Source organism: Hypanus sabinus, chromosome 14 (genome assembly GCF_030144855.1).
Source record: "Hypanus sabinus isolate sHypSab1 chromosome 14, sHypSab1.hap1, whole genome shotgun sequence".
NCBI classification, from domain to species: Eukaryota; Metazoa; Chordata; class Chondrichthyes; order Myliobatiformes; family Dasyatidae; genus Hypanus; species Hypanus sabinus.
Window position 1 is genome coordinate 50,867,531 of NC_082719.1, and position 18,551 is coordinate 50,886,081.

At 40.0% G+C, this 18,551-nt stretch overlaps 1 protein-coding gene across 1 annotated transcript in view; it reads left to right on the forward strand.

The window, feature by feature from the left end:
• Positions 1-13,340, forward strand: part of LOC132404732 (magnesium transporter NIPA2-like) — a 29,150-nt gene extending 15,810 nt beyond the window's left edge. The window contains exons 4-6 of the mRNA XM_059989148.1: positions 1,499-1,589; positions 4,393-4,553; positions 10,260-13,340. Of these exons, the coding sequence (XP_059845131.1) occupies positions 1,499-1,589; positions 4,393-4,553; positions 10,260-10,897 (890 nt within the window). The 3' untranslated portion in view covers positions 10,898-13,340. The remainder of the gene's footprint in view (positions 1-1,498; positions 1,590-4,392; positions 4,554-10,259) is intronic.
• The last annotated feature ends 5,211 nt before the right edge of the window (positions 13,341-18,551 follow it).

Below are 18,551 nucleotides of genomic sequence, written 5' to 3' on the forward strand. Positions count from 1 at the left end.
ATGGAAAATGCTCAAAACACTCTGGGGTAGATTGTTATTTGCAGTAGTTTCAATTCTGGATTTTCAACATTGTTTATTTTGCTTTGGTTTCCATTTTTCAATTAGGACACAAGGTGACTGTTAAGCCTATCAGATCAATGCTAACTCCCAACAGAACAATTCTATTCCTGCTTTTTCTCATTTCCTTGTAGCTTAGCACCACCTTCTAATGTTGGCTGATTAATGCTGATTTTATAATGACATGTGTATTCAAATAATTAATTGAAAACTAAAATAAAGATCTTTTTCACTGAAGGTATAACTAAGCCACTATCTTAGTCATAGCTAGAGTCTGGATTGTTACATTGCTGTGGATTAGCACTGCTATGATGGGATAGCAAAGGGATCAGTTGGTGCCCCAAGTTCTTCCCTCGATGTATCTGAATGTGCCAAAGCAACCAAAGGCTCCATGTATACATCAGTTTTAATGGGTCTGGAATCTGATTTTTAAGACCTGATTACATCAGCAGCATTATATGTTGGAAGCATTAGTACTAATGTCTAGTTCAGTTCAAAATATTTACCTGGTGGATGAGCAGGTATCTTGTTCTAGCTGTTCCCTTATTCCTAATTACTGCCCAAGCTCCCTCCATTCCTTTCTCTATGCCTCTTTGGTGCTTATAGCAGCAATTTTCTTAACAGAGGAGTGTCAAGTTACATTGAAATATGCATCCTTGTGGAGTTACAGAAAAACAAATTACGTTGATTGTAGCATTTGTTACATGGCAGTAAACTGACCACCGCTGTAATCCTGAAAGTTATTGTACGGAGGTGAGGTACATGGAATTCACCAAATCTAAGGCAAGAATTGGATCTTCAAAGAATACTATTATTATTCAAAAGCTGCTTCAGTGATAAATTAGGTTAAAATTTAATATGAGAGCAAGTCAAAAGAATAGATTTTATTTTGGCATTACCCAGTGAGTTTTAACTTGCTTGTTATTTCTCTATTCACCCCTTTTTTTCCTGTCTCAAAAAATTAACCTTGAATCTGCTTCCACCACTTTAGCATGCAGGCATTCTTGATCATCATTTTAATGCCCAAGGGAACTGTTGTTGTCTTCTGGCTTTTTAAAACTACATTTCAAACTATGGTGTCTGGTTCCTGAGCTTCTGCTATTAAAAACTGCATCTCCTCATTTACTCTTATCAAAATTCATCAGGCTTTTGAACATTCATAGCAGTGAGAATGTTAAAAAATCTTCTTTGCATTGGTCTTTTCCTCATGTTGTTTAACACTGGCCAAATAATTATGTGCAGCATATAGTACACTATTTTCTAGTATTAAAGTAACTTCAGGGAATCGCTTATCTTACCAATGTTATTGTCTGTATTTTATGAACATTCTATAAAGCGGAGAGTAATTCAGACATGATAGAAAAGTGTATTCTGAAACTCTTTGAAAACGGTGATAGATGATTCCTTTTGTAAAGCTCACTCTTACTATTTTAATTTATAGTGGGTGCTGGAGAAGCTGCAAACTTTGCTGCCTATATGTTTGCACCTGCCACCATGGTTACACCATTAGGTGCACTAAGTGTGCTGATAAGGTATGATATATTAATCCAGAGATTAAAATGGATGGTCACCTTTTAAAATAAACCATTACTCTATAGGTGTATATTTGGCCAGAATTGGATTTGTTTATTTTCAAAAGCATGCCAGCACTTGAGAGTTGGAGGACTTGGAGGAAAGAGGCTATTTTGGTAAGGTGCCAGTGGTAAATAAATGGCTGAGCAACCATGCCCTGACACAAAGTAGCACCTTCAGAAGCAGGCTTATAGTTTTAAAAAGCTGCAAGTTAAACAAAATAATCAACATATTCTGATTATTAAAGATGATTTGATGCAGAACACAGTTAATTTCTACAGTGAGTTTTCAAGAGAAAATGGACCCACTCTGATCATTGCCTTAGCTCTGCCAGCATCTGATGTGTAGTTATGTTTTGGGTAGTGAAATAAGCTGCCAGTGTCAAGATGCTCATGGAAAAGGAAGATTAAGAAAAGGAGTAAGTCACTCAATTCCTTAAATTATTTCCATTCCATTAAATCATGACTGATCTGTTTCTTGCCCTGCTCAACGTATTTTTCCCCAGTATGCTTAATCCCTTGCCATTAAAGAACTTAAATAATGTAATATCTTACAAGTCCTAATCAGTAGAAAACTACATCCTGTAAATTGACTGGTGATTCATAGAAAATCCATCAGATGCTGCTTCAGAAATTATTGGGTTTCTTCGGAGATGCAAAGCTCTTCCTCCATGACAGCTTTCCATAAGCACCCATCAATTGGTTGCCTCTCCCTTCACGAAGGAGCTGAAATAAATCCCATATCATCCACCCTGCCAAGTGGAGCTCCAGACATAACTTTTCCTCTTGGGCCAGAAGTGGTTGGAAGGGCAGAGTTACCAAGGTAGTGATAATAGACCACCCCTCCACTGGTTCCTCACAAAGCTGCTGAGAATGAACAATTTCATTACCTTTATATCGGCTGGAGACCACGCACTCCCAGAAAATTTTTGGGCAGCTCAACTCTTGAGTGGCAGGGATATGCAGACTGAGTGAGACCTAGGGAAGCAACAATGTCTCTAGGTCATTCTGTAACTTGGATGTGTGGTGTTACCTCCAAAGCAGCCACTGATCTAGAACATTTCAGTTATTTGCAAGGCAGAGGCAGATAAATTTGAAAGACGTTCTTAAAACATGCGTACAAAATCTGCTTCCCTGTTCATCTTAAAAGCAGATGCAAGTTGTGTAAGGTTTTCTAACATTTTATAATGTCTTAATTCATGGAATGCTATTCTACAGCATTGTACATAATTTGTTGTTTTTTAATGTTATTTGATTTCAGATTTGCTTTAAAGTTTTCAATAGCTGCAGATATTAATAATCTATTCAATATTTTATAGAAGTTATCAACACTTTTTTATCTAGATCATTTTGTGTGCACTCTTAGTTGATCTATGGGTTTAAAATATCTAAAAATAGATAGCTAAACATTTTAAGCCCATACATCAAGTAAAGGGCATTGAGGCACAAGTGATCATACAGGCAAAAATAAAGTCAACTGCTGAAAGGAGAGAAAAACACATCTCGGCCAACAAGTGTGGTTTTCCGGGTGAGAACATGTGTTTTCTTTCTGCTTAGCATTGCCACTTAGTTGGCCCTGTTTTTGTTTGTAGGATTAATTTTGCTGTAATGCCATGTAGAGATTTAAACCCATAGATCTAAATAGCAAAATGCACAGAAACATTTTTTTTATTTTGCCTGTTTTGGGCAAAACATAGGTCTAACAACTCTCATAAAATTAGGAACAGATTAACTTTATCAATAGGAGCAACTATTATAGACTTTGAAACAAATCTGAAATCAAGCATTAAAATGTAGCAAAATAATATTTTGGGGATTAATACTGGAGAATGGTATACAGTAGAAAATTATAAAATATTAAACCATATGCAAAGTATTTAAAATATGTAGTAGTAGGCTACAATGAGGACATTTTAATTCTCTTTTTCCTTAATGATAAAAAGTATTTGGATGTCAGGATTGCCTGTTAAACTGCAGAATGCATTTTTTGACAGTGTTGTGCCTTTTACCATTGGTGTCATCAGCAGACATGAGGACAGTCACAGGAACTCGTATGTGAAACCAACGTGGTGCAAGATTTCCTGGAAGAACTGACAGTTCAACAATGTTGTTGAGGCTTTACCAAGGGGCACAAACGTGGTTCAGATTACAACTGTCACTGCCAAAGTAGAAGTCAGTGGAAAAACAGTGTGGTGTTCTAGACGCAGGTGGTTCTTTCAGAGAGGACAAGAGGAAAGCGATTGAGTTTCTTAACAGAATGTGTATAAGTAGGCGCATTATCTCTCCTATGTCTAGTTAAGATTTGTGACCGAAACTATCAGACACTTCCTTTGTTAGTGTAGTGCTGGTATCTCATAACCTTACATGTTGTCCTCTAAAGAATCTGTGGTTTGGATTGTCATTATCAGCTAGGGGTGCAACATATTGAAGAAGAAAGAACTTCTAAGGAGGGTAAATCATCGACTTATTATCGATGGGGAAAATCTGAAGTTTAAATAAACTTCCCAAAATGAAGCATTGGTGGGAAACTAGCGAGAATTTTGTATGAAGTGCATGGGAATATTATACTTAAACAGCTGAAGCACATTAGTGGATCACATTTAAGAATCAATACCCTTAGGAGCTGTATGTTAAGGTCAAAATGGAAAACTTCAGTTACCTTGGCACATATTGATTTAAAAACGCATACATTATATAAAACATATCTTCCTATGTTTGCATACTTGTCACTGCAGCATTCTGCTATGTTTTCTTTCCCAAACAGTGCTGTGCTTTCATCTTACGTCTTACACGAGGGATTGAATATTCACGGCAAGTTAGGATGCCTCCTCTGCATTGTAGGATCAACTGTAATAGTGATCCATGCTCCAATAGAGGAAGGAATCCACTCCTTGGATGAATTGCAAGGAAAGCTAAAAGACACAGGTATATTTGGGTTAATTTTATCTAAATATTTTTGCAGACTAACTTTTTTGGAAAATCCAGAATATTGAATGATTTCTAGGCATTTCAAGCTTTTTCTCTTCATTGTGAGTGGATGCTGCAAAGATCTGGTTCAGTCTAATAGGTTATTTTGCTGTGATTTTATTTAATTTTACACCCGATTATAATAGAAGCAAGTGAACTTTTGGTTATAAAAGAGCTTTTCAATTCGCAATAAAAAATCCGATAAATGTGGGAAATACTTAGCATGTCAGGTCAAACCTGTGGACAGATCAATGAAATTTATGTTTCAAGTCAGTGACAATTCGTCAGAATGAGAAAACATTAGAATTCAAATGTATTTTAACTTAGAGAAAGAGTAGTGGTGAATAGAACAAAGGAAATAGCTCAGATTGGATGAATTAAGAAAAAGTGAATAACACAAGAAACACACTCAAAATTCTGGAGGAACTCTGCAGGCCAGGCAGGATCAATGTAAAAGAATAAACATTGAATGTTTTCGACTGAGACACCTTAAAATACTAGAATTGGTGATGGCACTGGCTGAGAGAAACAGAACTAGAATCAGGTATCAGATTTATTGTCACCTATATATGTTGTGAAATTAGTTCTATGGCAGTAGTATAGTGCAAGATGTAAAAATTGCTATCATTTAAAAAATAAATAGTGCAAATGCAAACGATGAATAAAAAGGTGATATTCATGGATAACTCAGAATCTGATGGCAGGCAGGAAGCTGTTCTTAAAATATTTGAAGTGTGTCTTCAGGCTCCTGTACCACAACCCTGATGGCAGTAATGAGAATGACCCAGATGGTGAGGGTCATCGATGGCAGTAATGAGAAATGAGAATGGCCCGGACGGTGAGGGTCGTCGAGGGCAGTAATGAGAAATGAGAATGACCCAGACGGTGAGGCTCGTCGAGGGCAGTAATGAGAAATGAGAATGACCCAAACGGTGAGGCTCATCGACGGCAGTAATGAGAAATGAGAATGACCCAGACGGTGAGGCTCGTCGAGGGCAGTAATGAGAAATGAGAATGACCCAGACGGTGAGGCTCGTCGAGGGCAGTAATGAGAAATGAGAATGACCCGGACGGTGAAGGTCATCGACGGCAGTAATGAGAAATGAGAATGACACGGACGGTGAGGCTCGTCGAGGGCAGTAATGAGAAATGAGAATGACCCGGACGGTGAGGGTCGTCAACAGCAGTAATGAGAAATGAGAATGACCCGGACGGTGAAGGTCATCGACGGCAGTAATGAGAAATGAGAATGACACGGACGGTGAGGCTCGTCGAGGGCAGTAATGAGAAATGAGAATGACCCGGACGGTGAGGGTCGTCAACAGCAGTAATGAGAAATGAGAATGACCCGGACGGTGAGGGTCGTCAACAGCAGTAATGAGAAATGAGAATGACCCGGACGGTGAGGCTCGTCGAGGGCAGTAATGAGAAATGAGAATGACCCGGACGGTGAGGGTCATCGATGGCAGTAATGAGAAATGAGAATGACCCAGACGGTGAGGGTCATCGATGGCAGTAATGAGAAATGAGAATGACCCGGACGGTGAGGGTCATCGATGGCAGTAATGAGAAATGAGAATGACCCAGACGGTGAGGGTCATCGAGGGCAGTAATGAGAAATGAGAATGACCCAGATGGTGAGGGTCATCGAGGGCAGTAATGAGAAATGAGAATGACCCGGATGGTGAGGGTCATCGATGGCAGTAATGAGAAATGAGAATGACCCGGACGGTGAGGCTCGTCGACGGCAATAATGAGAAATGAGAATGACCCGGACGGTGAGGGTCATCGACGGCAGTAATGAGAAATGAGAATGACCCGGACGGTGAGGGTCATCGACGGCAGTAATGAGAAATGAGAATGGCCCGGACGGTGAGGGTCGTCGACAGCGGTAATGAGAAATGAGAATGACCCGGACGGTGAGGCTCGTCGAGGGCAGTAATGAGAAATGAGAATGACCCGGACGGTGAGGGTCATCGATGGCAGTAATGAGAAATGAGAATGACCCGGACGGTGAGGGTCATTGATGGCAGTAATGAGAAATGAGAATGACCCGGACGGTGAGGCTCGTCGATGGCAGTAATGAGAAATGAGAATGAACCGGACGGTGAGGCTCGTCAAGGGCAGTAATGAGAAATGAGAATGACCCGGACGGTGAGGCTCGTCGAGGGCAGTAATGAGAAATGAGAATGACCCGGACGGTGAGGCTCGTCGAGGGCAGTAATGAGAAATGAGAATGACCCGGACGGTGAGGGTCGTCGACAGCGGTAATGAGAAATGAGAATGACCCGGACGGTGAGGCTCGTCGAGGGCAGTAATGAGAAATGAGAATGACCCGGACGGTGAGGGTCATCGATGGCAGTAATGAGAAATGAGAATGACCCGGACGGTGAGGGTCATTGATGGCAGTAATGAGAAATGAGAATGACCCGGACGGTGAGGCTCGTCGATGGCAGTAATGAGAAATGAGAATGACCCAGACGGTGAGGCTCGTCGAGGGCAGTAATGAGAAATGAGAATGACCCGGACGGTGAGGGTCATCGAGGGCAGTAATGAGAAATGAGAATGAACCGGACGGTGAGGCTCGTCAAGGGCAGTAATGAGAAATGAGAATGACCCGGACGGTGAGGGTCATCGACGGCAGTAATGAGAAATGAGAATGACCCAGACGGTGAAGGTCATCGACGGCAGTAATGAGAAATGAGAATGACCCGGACGGTGAGGCTCGTCAACAGCAGTAATGAGAAATGAGAATGACCCGGACGGTGAGGCTCGTCAACAGCAGTAATGAGAAATGAGAATGACCCGGACGGTGAGGGTCATCGATGGCAGTAATGAGAAATGAGAATGACCCGGACGGTGAGGCTCGTCGAGGGCAGTAATGAGAAATGAGAATGACCCAGACGGTGAGGCTCGTCGAGGGCAGTAATGAGAAATGAGAATGACCCGCACGGTGAGGGTCGTCAACAGCAGTAATGAGAAATGAGAATGACCCAGACGGTGAAGGTCATCGACGGCAGTAATGAGAAATGAGAATGACCCGGACGGTGAGGGTCATCGAGGGCAGTAATGAGAAATGAGAATGACCCGGACGGTGAGGCTCGTCGAGGGCAGTAATGAGAAATGAGAATGACCCAGACGGTGAGGCTCGTCGAGGGCAGTAATGAGAAATGAGAATGACCCGGACGGTGAGGCTCGTCGAGGGCAGTAATGAGAAATGAGAATGACCCAGACGGTGAGGGTCATCGAGGGCAGTAATGAGAAATGAGAATGACCCGGACGGTGAGGGTCATCGACGGCGGTAATGAGAAATGAGAATGACCCGGACGGTGAGGCTCGTCGAGGGCAGTAATGAGAAATGAGAATGACCCGGACGGTGAGGCTCGTCGAGGGCAGTAATGAGAAATGAGAATGACCCGGACGGTGAGGGTCATCGATGGCAGTAATGAGAAATGAGAATGACCCGGACGGTGAGGGTCATCGATGGCAGTAATGAGAAATGAGAATGACCCAGACGGTGAGGGTCATCGAGGGCAGTAATGAGAAATGAGAATGACCCAGATGGTGAGGCTCGTCGAGGGCAGTAATGAGAAATCAGAATGACCCAGACGGTGAGGGTCGTCGACGGCAGTAATGAGAAATGAGAATGACCCGGACGGTGAGGCTCGTCGAGGGCAGTAATGAGAAATGAGAATGACCCGGACGGTGAGGGTCATCGATGGCAGTAATGAGAAATGAGAATGACCCGGACGGTGAGGGTCGTCGACAGCGGTAATGAGAAATGAGAATGACCCGGACGGTGAGGGTCATCGAGGGCAGTAATGAGAAATGAGAATGACCCGAACGGTGAGCGTTGTTAATGATGGTTGCTGCTTTACTTGGGCCATCGGCTTTTGCAGATATCCTCCATTGTGCAGAGGATTGTGCCCTTGATGAAAATGGCCCTTGCGATCCTGTGTATTGGAGCTCCACACCTGGTGGCGATACAAATAACATTCTCCAGCACACATTGGTAGAAATTTGTATGATCTTTGTTGACATGCCAAATCTCCTCAAACTCTTAATGAAGTAAAGGCTTCTTTGTGACTGCTGCAAGACGATGGGCCCAGGAACCTGCAGCTGCTCACCTTTTCCACTGCAAGCCTCTCAATGAGGATGGCTGTGTTTTCCTAATTTCTCCTTTATGAAGTCCACAGTCAGTTCCTTGGTCTTGCTGATGTGGAGTGCAGGTTCCTTGTTGTGACACCACTCAGCCAGCTGATGTCTCTCACTCCTATCTGTCCCCATGTGGACACCTAAGAGTCTGCCAACAACAGTGTTTCATAAGTGTAGAGAGAGGAGCAGTCAGCTAAGCACACATCCTTGAAGTGCGCCTGTGTTAACGTTACTGCCACTGTAAATTTGAAGTGGATTACTGAAAATAGGCAGCAGCTCAGGTAGCCTCTGTGGGATCTGAAGCTTGCAAGATAACCTTTCTTTTCAGGCTTTTCAGTTCTAAGGCAAAAAAAGATTGTGGGTCTGAAAGTAATAAGTCGGAGGCTTGAGAGTTGTAATGTGCTTAATTGGAAGGTGAGATGTTCATGTTTGTTTTGGTCCTTGTTAGAACAATGTAAAAGGCTAAGTACAGTGAAGTTACTGTGAAAGTGAAGTGGAGCAAAGCAGTCAAAGCAGATAGTTTTGGGCCGAGATGCTTCAACAGGACTGATGAAGGGACTCATCTGGAAACATCAGCTCTTTATTCCTCTCCACAGATACTGCCTGATCTGCTGATTTCACCCCCACCCCCAGGCATTTTGTGAGTGTTAAACTGGATTTCCAGCATTCACAGAATCCCTTGTGTTTATGGAGTACGGTGATTGGCAGGTGGAAACTCAGGGTTACCGTTGTGGAATGAATGGAAGTGTCCTACAAGGCAGTAGCCCAATCTGCATTTGTTTTCTTCACTGAAGAAGGGATCACATAGTTAGCACCAAATGCAATGCACTAAATTGGGAGAAGCACAAACCAATTAATTCACCTGAATAATTTGCTTGGATCTGTTGATGGGTGGGAAGGAAAGAGTGAAAGAAGATCTCCTGCAGTTGTTTGGAAAGGTAACACAGAAAGGGCAGTATGTATCAGTGGAGATGAAAGAGTGAGCCAGGCATTGTGGAGGGACAGTTCCCTTCAGAATGTTGGAAGTGTTGGCAAGGGTTTATCTGTCTATTGGTGGAATTACAGTGGAAGCCAAGATCAAGCTGTAATGTCGAGAATCTTACTAGTGGTAATAGTGTGTGTTTTAATCATTCTTAAGTTCTCATTCTCAAATTGAGAGCCAATTCAAACTGACATTTAATTTCAGCTGTTATTTTGCAGTTTTTACAAGTTTCCTGCAAAATAAAGCTACTCTATGTTGGCCTTTTACAAAGAGTTGGTAGTGGCAGCAGTGCGCTTAAGATAAAATATAAAACACACAATCTTATGGGACTCCTGCTACTGCATACCTGAAAATGGATATTGGCCAGTATGGGATACATTACTGAAAATAAAATACTTTGAGTTAAATATGCGGGTAACCACAGGCACTCAGGCCAAGGCACACAGAAACCTCCTGACTGAGACAAATTAGTGCAAATTTATTTGTTCATTAAATTTTTACCATTTGTACTTTGCTTTTTCTTTCAGGTTTCATCGTATTTGCCATCATGATAATCCTGGTGTCTGTGGTGCTGATTTTCTTTATTGCCCCCAAAGTGGGACCAACAAATATTCTTGTCTATATCTTCATTTGCTCACTGATCGGTGCATTTTCAGTATCTTCAGTGAAGGGACTGGGCATTGTTATAAAGGAGCTGTTTGAAAACAAGGCGGTAATCAGCAAACCATTAAGCTGGGCTCTGCTTCTGACTTTGATCATTTCCATCAGCGTTCAGATCAAGTACTTAAATAAAGCTCTCGATACCTTCAACACCTCTATCGTGACCCCAATTTATTATGTACTCTTCACTACCATTGTCATAATGTGCTCTGTTACCCTTTTCAAAGAATGGAACAATGTGCATATCAAGGATGTCATTGGAATTATCAGTGGATTCTGTACCATTATTTTGGGCATCTTTTTACTTCATGCTTTTAAAGACATTCATTTCACTTGGGAACAGTTAGCATCTCTCACCAAGAAAACTGCAAAAGGGGAAGCAAATACACTTGAACATGCTGCCTATCAAAAATTACTGCAGAATATGGAAAGCCCAACTGTCAGCTATGAAGATGAAGTAAATATATTTAATAGAAGTAATGTTCATTTACAAGAATACAAGTAAAATGGAGCATTAGAAGGAATTATCTTCCTTATTTTAAGATCTGTGCAATCAGTGAATTGCAAGATCTTAGGACTGCTGGACATATGAACAGGATTTGCATTGTGTTTACATAATTTATACTTTTTCCTAGATTTACGTTTACACTTGTTGGTTCAGACAGTGTTACGCAAGTAAGAAAAAAGGTGTTAACTGATCACTTAGCAATTTCCTTTTTAGTCAGTGATATTATGTATGCTATATGATTACCTCGGTACGGTTTGCTCCACTTCAGTTCATTCCACTGAGGATTGAATTTCACCTTGTAAACATCGCTGAAGTTATTAACTAGCACATATATTGCCACAGCTAATTTTAACAGACAGGCTTTAACATGTATGAAGTACACTGCAATTTAAATGAGAATCATTTGTTTTACAGAAGTGGATTTTAGCAACCGATTCATTTTACAAATAATATGATTTCTGGCAATTGATGCTGTGCACAATTGAAATGAGCCACTTCATAGCAACAGAGAAAAAATAAGATCTGGAATATAATTCTTAAATATTTTAAATATTCAGAAACGTGTAATTTGGTGAGGTTTGAAAACAATAGAAATTTGCAGTTAGTCCTGGCTGAATATTTACTATTGGGAGTAAAAGTACTTGAATATCACTGCACAAATTTGCTTTATTTTTACAAATAAAGGTTGACCTATAATTGAGAGATAACTAGCTGATTTACAGTTTTCCTAATTTTTGATCAGTTCTATTAAAATATTTTTCAATTTTAAATGTTAGTTGATTTCAACATTCTGTTGACTTTATCAGTTGGTGGAAACAACCTTTCACTCATATTTTATAGATGAGCAATGGGATAAACATTTGCTGTGTTATAAACAAAGTAGTCTGAAGAAAATAATGGTTATAAGTGTAGTTTTATTTGGAAGTGCATCTAAGTATTACATTGGTACAATGCAAGAATGTAGAACACTTTCAGAATGTAAACAAGTCTTTAATTATACCAGTGCTTAAGAAGAGTAGTGTGAGCTGCCTTAATGACTATTGCCCAGTAACAAACATCTACAGCGATGAAATGCTTTGAGAGGTTGGTCATGGCTAGAATGAACATTGGATAAGTCCTCAGCAAGGACCTGGACCCATTGCAATTTGCCTATCACCACAATAGGTCAACGGCAGACGCAATCTCAATGGCTCTTCACATGGCCTTGGATCACCTGAACAAAACAAACACCTGTCAGGATGTTGTTCATCGACCATAACATGATCATTCCCACAGCCCTGATCGATAAGCTGCAAAACCTAGGCATCTGTACCTCCCTCTCCAAATGGATCTGTGACTTCCTAACTGAAAGACCAGAGTCTGTGCAGATTGATAATAATCTTTCCTCATTGCTGACTGTCAACACTGGTGCACCTCAGGGGAGTGTACCGAACCCATTGCTGTACTCTCTCTATACCCATGACTGTGTGACTAGGCATAACTCAAATACCATCTATAAATTTGCTGATAATACAACCATTGTTGGTAGAATCTCAGGTGGTGATGAGAGGGTGTATAGGAGTGAGATATGCCAGCTAGTTGAGGAGCATCGCAGCAACAAACTTGCATTCAATATCAGTAAAATGAAAAAGCTGATTGTGGACTTCATGAAGGGCAAGTCAAGGGACCAGAAGCTAATCCTCAGAGGGATCAGAAGTGGAGAGAGGGAGCAATTTCAAGTTACCGGGTGTCAAGATCTGGGGATCTAACCTGGTCCCAACATAATGATGCAGCTACAAAGAAGGCAAGACAGCAGCTAGATTTCATTAGGAGTTTGAAAAGATTTTGTTTGTCAATTAAAACATTCAAAAAATTTCTATAGACGTACCATGGAGAGCATTCTGACAGGCTGCATCACTGTCTGGTATGGAGGGTGGGGGTGGTTACTGCACAGGACTGAAAGAAGCCACAAAAAGTTGTGAAGTTAAACAACTCCATCTTGGGTACCAGCCTCCATAGTATCCAAGACCTCTTCAAGGAGCGTAAATCAGAAAGGTGACGTATATTATTAAGGACCTCCAGCACCCCCATTCTTCAGGAAGGAGATAGTGAAGCCTGAAGGCATACGCTTAGCGATTCAGGAACGGCTTCATCCCCTCTCCCATACAAATCCTAAATGAGCATTGAACCCCTGAATACACCCTAACTTTTTTAAAGTATGTATTCTGTTTTTGTACCATTTTAATGTATTTTGTATATATGAATTGTACTTTAATTGATTTACTGTTTTTTCTGTATTATCATGTATTGCATTGTACTGCTACTGCTAAATTATTAAATTTCACGACACATGCTGGTGATAATAAATCTGATTCTGGATGTTCTAAGCCAGGTAGTCACCTGGTTGCTGATATTTTAACATCAAAGTTGAACAGTTGGCAGGTGAAACACTGTACTTACTCAGGACATGTAGGAACTATTTGAGTGAATATTATAAAACAATGTGGAATAACATTTCTCGTCCTGTTTATTTATGTCTAGTCATTCTGAATAGAGATGACACTCGCAATGGTTATGCCAATTGATGCAGTTCGTTTCTCAATACATGTTCACACCATCTTCTGAATGTGGAATATGCTGGAGCATCTACCTGCTGTCCCAAGAAATACACACTTGTCTTTCATATCTTGGTATCAGCCTTAAAGATGGTTCTCAAGCTGTTGTGATGATGCAACTGACTGTAAATGTTTAGTACTTTAAATATTTTCCATTTCTCTCAACAAAAATGAACAAAAATAACTTCAAGTTTTAAAAATAAGAAAAAAATAACTTACTATTTTCTTCAAACATACTTTTCTTAAAATATGCATGTGGTGTTTCAAAGTTGGGCTGCAATACATTCATGGTTTGGCTACAGTAAACCTTTGAAGGAATAGTTGCCGTTATTTTGAAATAGCAAAGCAGAGCATCAGTTAGACAATAAATGTACGGTATAACTGAGAATCAAGATTATATCATTTTTATCAACCATTCCTAATTTACTCACCTGAAATAAAACAACAATGGAAATTATCTTTATTTTGCATAATCTATATATGCCCTGTTATCTAAATTGTGAATGCCTTAATATAAATATTCAGGTTTTTTTGGATTATCCCTGAGCCATAACAGGGCTCTAAACCAGGGGTTCATGGTTTATATTGATTGAAAGCAAAATTGTTATGCATTTCATTTAAAAATTAATTTGAAGACTTCTCTAATTAGATGCAGATAAATTTATTGATGTTAGCTGCAATCTGTTAATATAAATAATAGGCTATGTGAGAAACATAACAAATATGGAGTTTTGCTCTATGAAATGTTGAAATTTTTGATTTATATTATTGGTGTATGTTTTTATCACTAACAATTCATAGGACATTGGAGGAGTTGTAAATGGTCAGGAAGGTTACAATAGGATATATCATGATATACTGAAAATCAGTTAGAAATTCAGGGAAATTAAATGAAATTTGCATACAATTGGGAGCTCAATTGCTATTGCAGACTGAAATTCAGTGATAAAATTGATGAGTTCCACATGGGTGAATGAAACAGCATGAATGCAGTAATAGATGTAACAGGAAGGGTTGAGGAGTGGTACTGAAGGTTTGGATCAAGGACTGTACACATCACCAATAAAAAGGCAGGCATATCTGGGACCCACAAGGGTGTCCATGGCTACACCTTTGATTTGTAAGACTGAGAGATGTCAAAAATCGAAGTTGTTCGAGGTTAGAACAAATTCAGTCAGATTGGTGGAAAAGAATTGGTTGGATCTTTGCAGAAAGGAGTGGAAGGTCTTAAGACCTTACTGATGGGAGATGGAGGAGTATAACTTGAACTTGTATAAAGACTAGACATTATTATTGAAGTTGCCAGTGGGGGGCGGGAATTGGATGTTGTCAAAATGGTGGAGGGCATGTCAGATGCTGCAGATGTGGGTGGGAAGAGACTGAAAAAGGGAAGACAGGGTAGATTTAGGTATGATGAGCTAAGTTCAGTGGGGCAGCAGGCAGTGATTTTGCATTCAGTTTTCCATGACATTTTTGTATTTCTAGAAAATTACAAATATCAAAACTCAATAGTAGGGAAAAGCCCAGTTTTTTAAGCTGCCCTTGACCACAATATGCATGAAGCAGAACAGAAAAACTATCAACAGAACAAAATAATAAAGGAGATAAAAATAACAAGCAATATCTTCTGAAGTACCTTTCTGGTTTATTTTTGTCTATTTATAGATTTGACTGACTATTTACAATGTCTGCCATTGATCCTTACTATTTACTGTCATTCAGAATATATTTTGGACATTACTATTAGCACTAATCATAAGTTCTCAGGCCAGTTTGGATTAGTGCACATTCAGCAGATTTAAATTTTACTAACTAGGCACAGCAGATCTCTGGAAAGGCAGAGAGGTGTTAATGTTGACCATTCACCATGGGACAGTCAGATGCTTGCTGGCATAAAAAATTCATCTTGATATTTTTAAAGTTGATGATCCAGAGTCTCTGCTTCTGATATGAAGCTAAGCAAGTGAGTGCCCAATTGTTTGTGATAGAGGTATAAGCAAAGTTGGTGGCTGTCATTCATTGGATTGATATGGTTAAGGTTTCATTCATCGAGAACATTTGGAGGGCCATTGGGTCCACCATTCCTTACCCCACATCACCACACTGTGCTCATACAGTTCTTCCCATTCTCCTGCATGTTGAGTGTTGTGAAAATTTAATGAGTTGACGAGCCTCAGGATACGAGTTGAGTCTGAATTCTTGCCACTAGGAGGCTTAATGTGATTCCAAACGGATCCTGTTAAGTGTGAAATGGTGCATTTTGGTGCAAGGGTGGAGCTGTCAAATGGGGAAGGACATATACCGTGAATCATCCTGGAAATCATTGTGGGAGGGGTAAAAAAAGGGAACTTGCTGTTCAAGCCTAAAGGTTCCTGAAGGTGGCAGCACAGGTAGAAAGAGTGGTGAAGAAAGCATAAAGAAGGCTTGCCTTCATGACCCGGGTTTCTGAGTACAGAAACAGTAATGAGGGCATGGCTGGAATACTGTGTCTAGCTGATTCACTATAGGAATGATTTGGTTGCACTGGAGAGCATGTAGAGGAATTCACTGGAATGGTAACGCACACAAAATACTGGAGGAACTCTGCAGGCCAGGATAGGAACAAACGGTAGATGTTTCAAGCCAAGTCCCTTCATCAGGACTCCTTTATTAATTTCCATGGATTCTGCCTGGCCTGCTGAGTCCCTCCAGCTTTTTGTGTGTGTCGCCTTTCATTTCCAGTATCTGCAGATGTTCTCGTTGTTGGAATTCACTGGGATGGAGTGTTCCAGTTATGAGGCGAGACTGGATAGGCAGGGTTTCATTTCCTTGGAGGAACCTAATAGAGGTGTACAATATTATGAGAGGCATAGATAGAGTAAGCTAGTAAGGCACTGTTCTCCATGGCAGAGGTGTTTAAGACAAAGTAAGGACTTCGAAGACATAGTAGGCTGTATATTAAGTGCTGAGAAATAGGATTAATTTAAATCAGGTTATCCCCAGGTTATGAACTGCTTCCATTTTTATAGATATCTGCAAGTTTATTTTGTTCATTAATCAAAAAGTACATAAAATCACTCAACTAGGAACCTTACCTCCACAGTATTGCAATGAAAGGCAGCAAAAATGTATTAGACAGATAATATAGTACAATTACCAAAAGTGGATCAAGAGAGGAGATGAGTTCTGCTGTTTGTAGGAATGTGCTGTATGTGTGAATGTTGGAATTTTGAACTAAGTAATATTATGGGAGCATTTGTGTGTGTGGTTATCTATAGGTTGGGTGTTCATGAGCCTGTGGGTACTTGTTGGTTGGCAGCTACATGTGGCTGAAAGTCCTCATTCTGAGCTGTATAGCTCCATGACTCATTTCTTATCTCTTCCTCAAATTATGCTGTTAATTAATTCTATTAATTTTTTTGTTGGACAAAACTATGCAGGTGGGTGCAGTACAAATTTCACAGTAATTTTCTAACAATTTCAATTGGTTGATGGAAATGCAGATACGTTCCACTCTGTCCCTCTGACCCTCCTGGCCTAGTCAGAATCAGAATTAGGTTTAATATCGCTGGCATGAAATTTGTTCTTTTGCAGCAGTAATATGTGATAATAAAAATCTATAAATTACAATAAGATATATATTTTTTAAATTAAATTAAATAAGGAGTTCAAAAAGAGAGCAAAAGACCTGTAGTGTGCATCGATTTATTGTCCATTCTGAAATCTGATGGCAGAGAGGGAGATGCTGTTCCTAAAGCATTGAGTGTGTGTCTTCAGACTCCTGTACCTCCTCCTTGATAGTAGCAATGAGAAGAGGGCATATCTTAGGTGATGGGGGTCCTTATTGATGGATGCTGTCTTTTTGAGGCATTGCCTTATGAAGGTGTCATTGATGCTGGGGGAGCTAGTGCCCGTGATGGAGCCGGCTGAGTTCGCAGTTGTCCCACCATAGCAGATGGTGATGCAGCCAGTCTTTTTGTGCTTCACCCAGTCTATTACGTGCTGGATAACAGAAAGATTAAACCCTGAAGAAAAAAAAATCCTGGATGCCATTAATTTCACAGAAAACCCCATTATAATCAATTAATAACTGATTGATTATAAAGTAGTAAAATATCCATTTCACTTTTAAGGTTATAATCCATTTGTTGCTATTATCCTTGTTCACCTTCACTCTGCTTCCTCTATTGCCTCTCTCCCTTCCCCCTCGGTTTACACAGATCAACAGGCAGGAAGTATACTTTCTGACCTGAATTGTCGGTGGAAACACGATGTACGTCTACGCAGGAAACCAGAAGCTTACACCCACATGTTTCTCACAGAAGCATAAAGCTGTCTAATACATACATTACATACTTTTCAGTTGCACCACCAAACTTTGCCAATTAACAAATATTGTGGGTTAATTGAAATATTTTATTTCCCTAGATCCAATAACACAGATTATTATATGAACAATGATCTTAATTTATGAAGGCCAATGCTGCTGTGGATGTATTTGGAGTTTCTTCAGATAATCCTTCTGTCAGCTCAATTAGACTATAAAATTTGATCACTTAAACTAGAAATGTAAATCGACCCGATTAATAGAGGTGTCTCCACTCTTTGGTAATTATTTTATTTTCTCTTTCTCTGGAATCACTGTCAAAATATACTAGAACCAGATAAGGAAAAGTGAAATACAGAATATTTTAAATGTACTGTGTGTTCCCACTCACTGACCCGATGAACTTCCTATCAGATGCCTATTTAAAGATGTCCAATTTTATTTTGCGGCACTACCTTATTCCTTCCAAAAGAATTGTGGTCACCAGACTGTCGAATGCAATCTTACTTCAGGTCAGCCTGTCCTTGTAGCAGAAAGGAACCATGCAAGGATCATTGACATGAATGGAGATTTACTTCTGATAATGAATAGACTGCCCACTTTTCCTCAAAAACACTGAATATTCTCAATGATGCTGATTTTCCAATTCCTAGGTTGCACAAAAACTTCATTTTAAATAATCTTGTTGAACTTTTGAATGTTGAAACTATATGTTGTCAATTTAATGCTAAATGTTTAATGTGTACTTGTC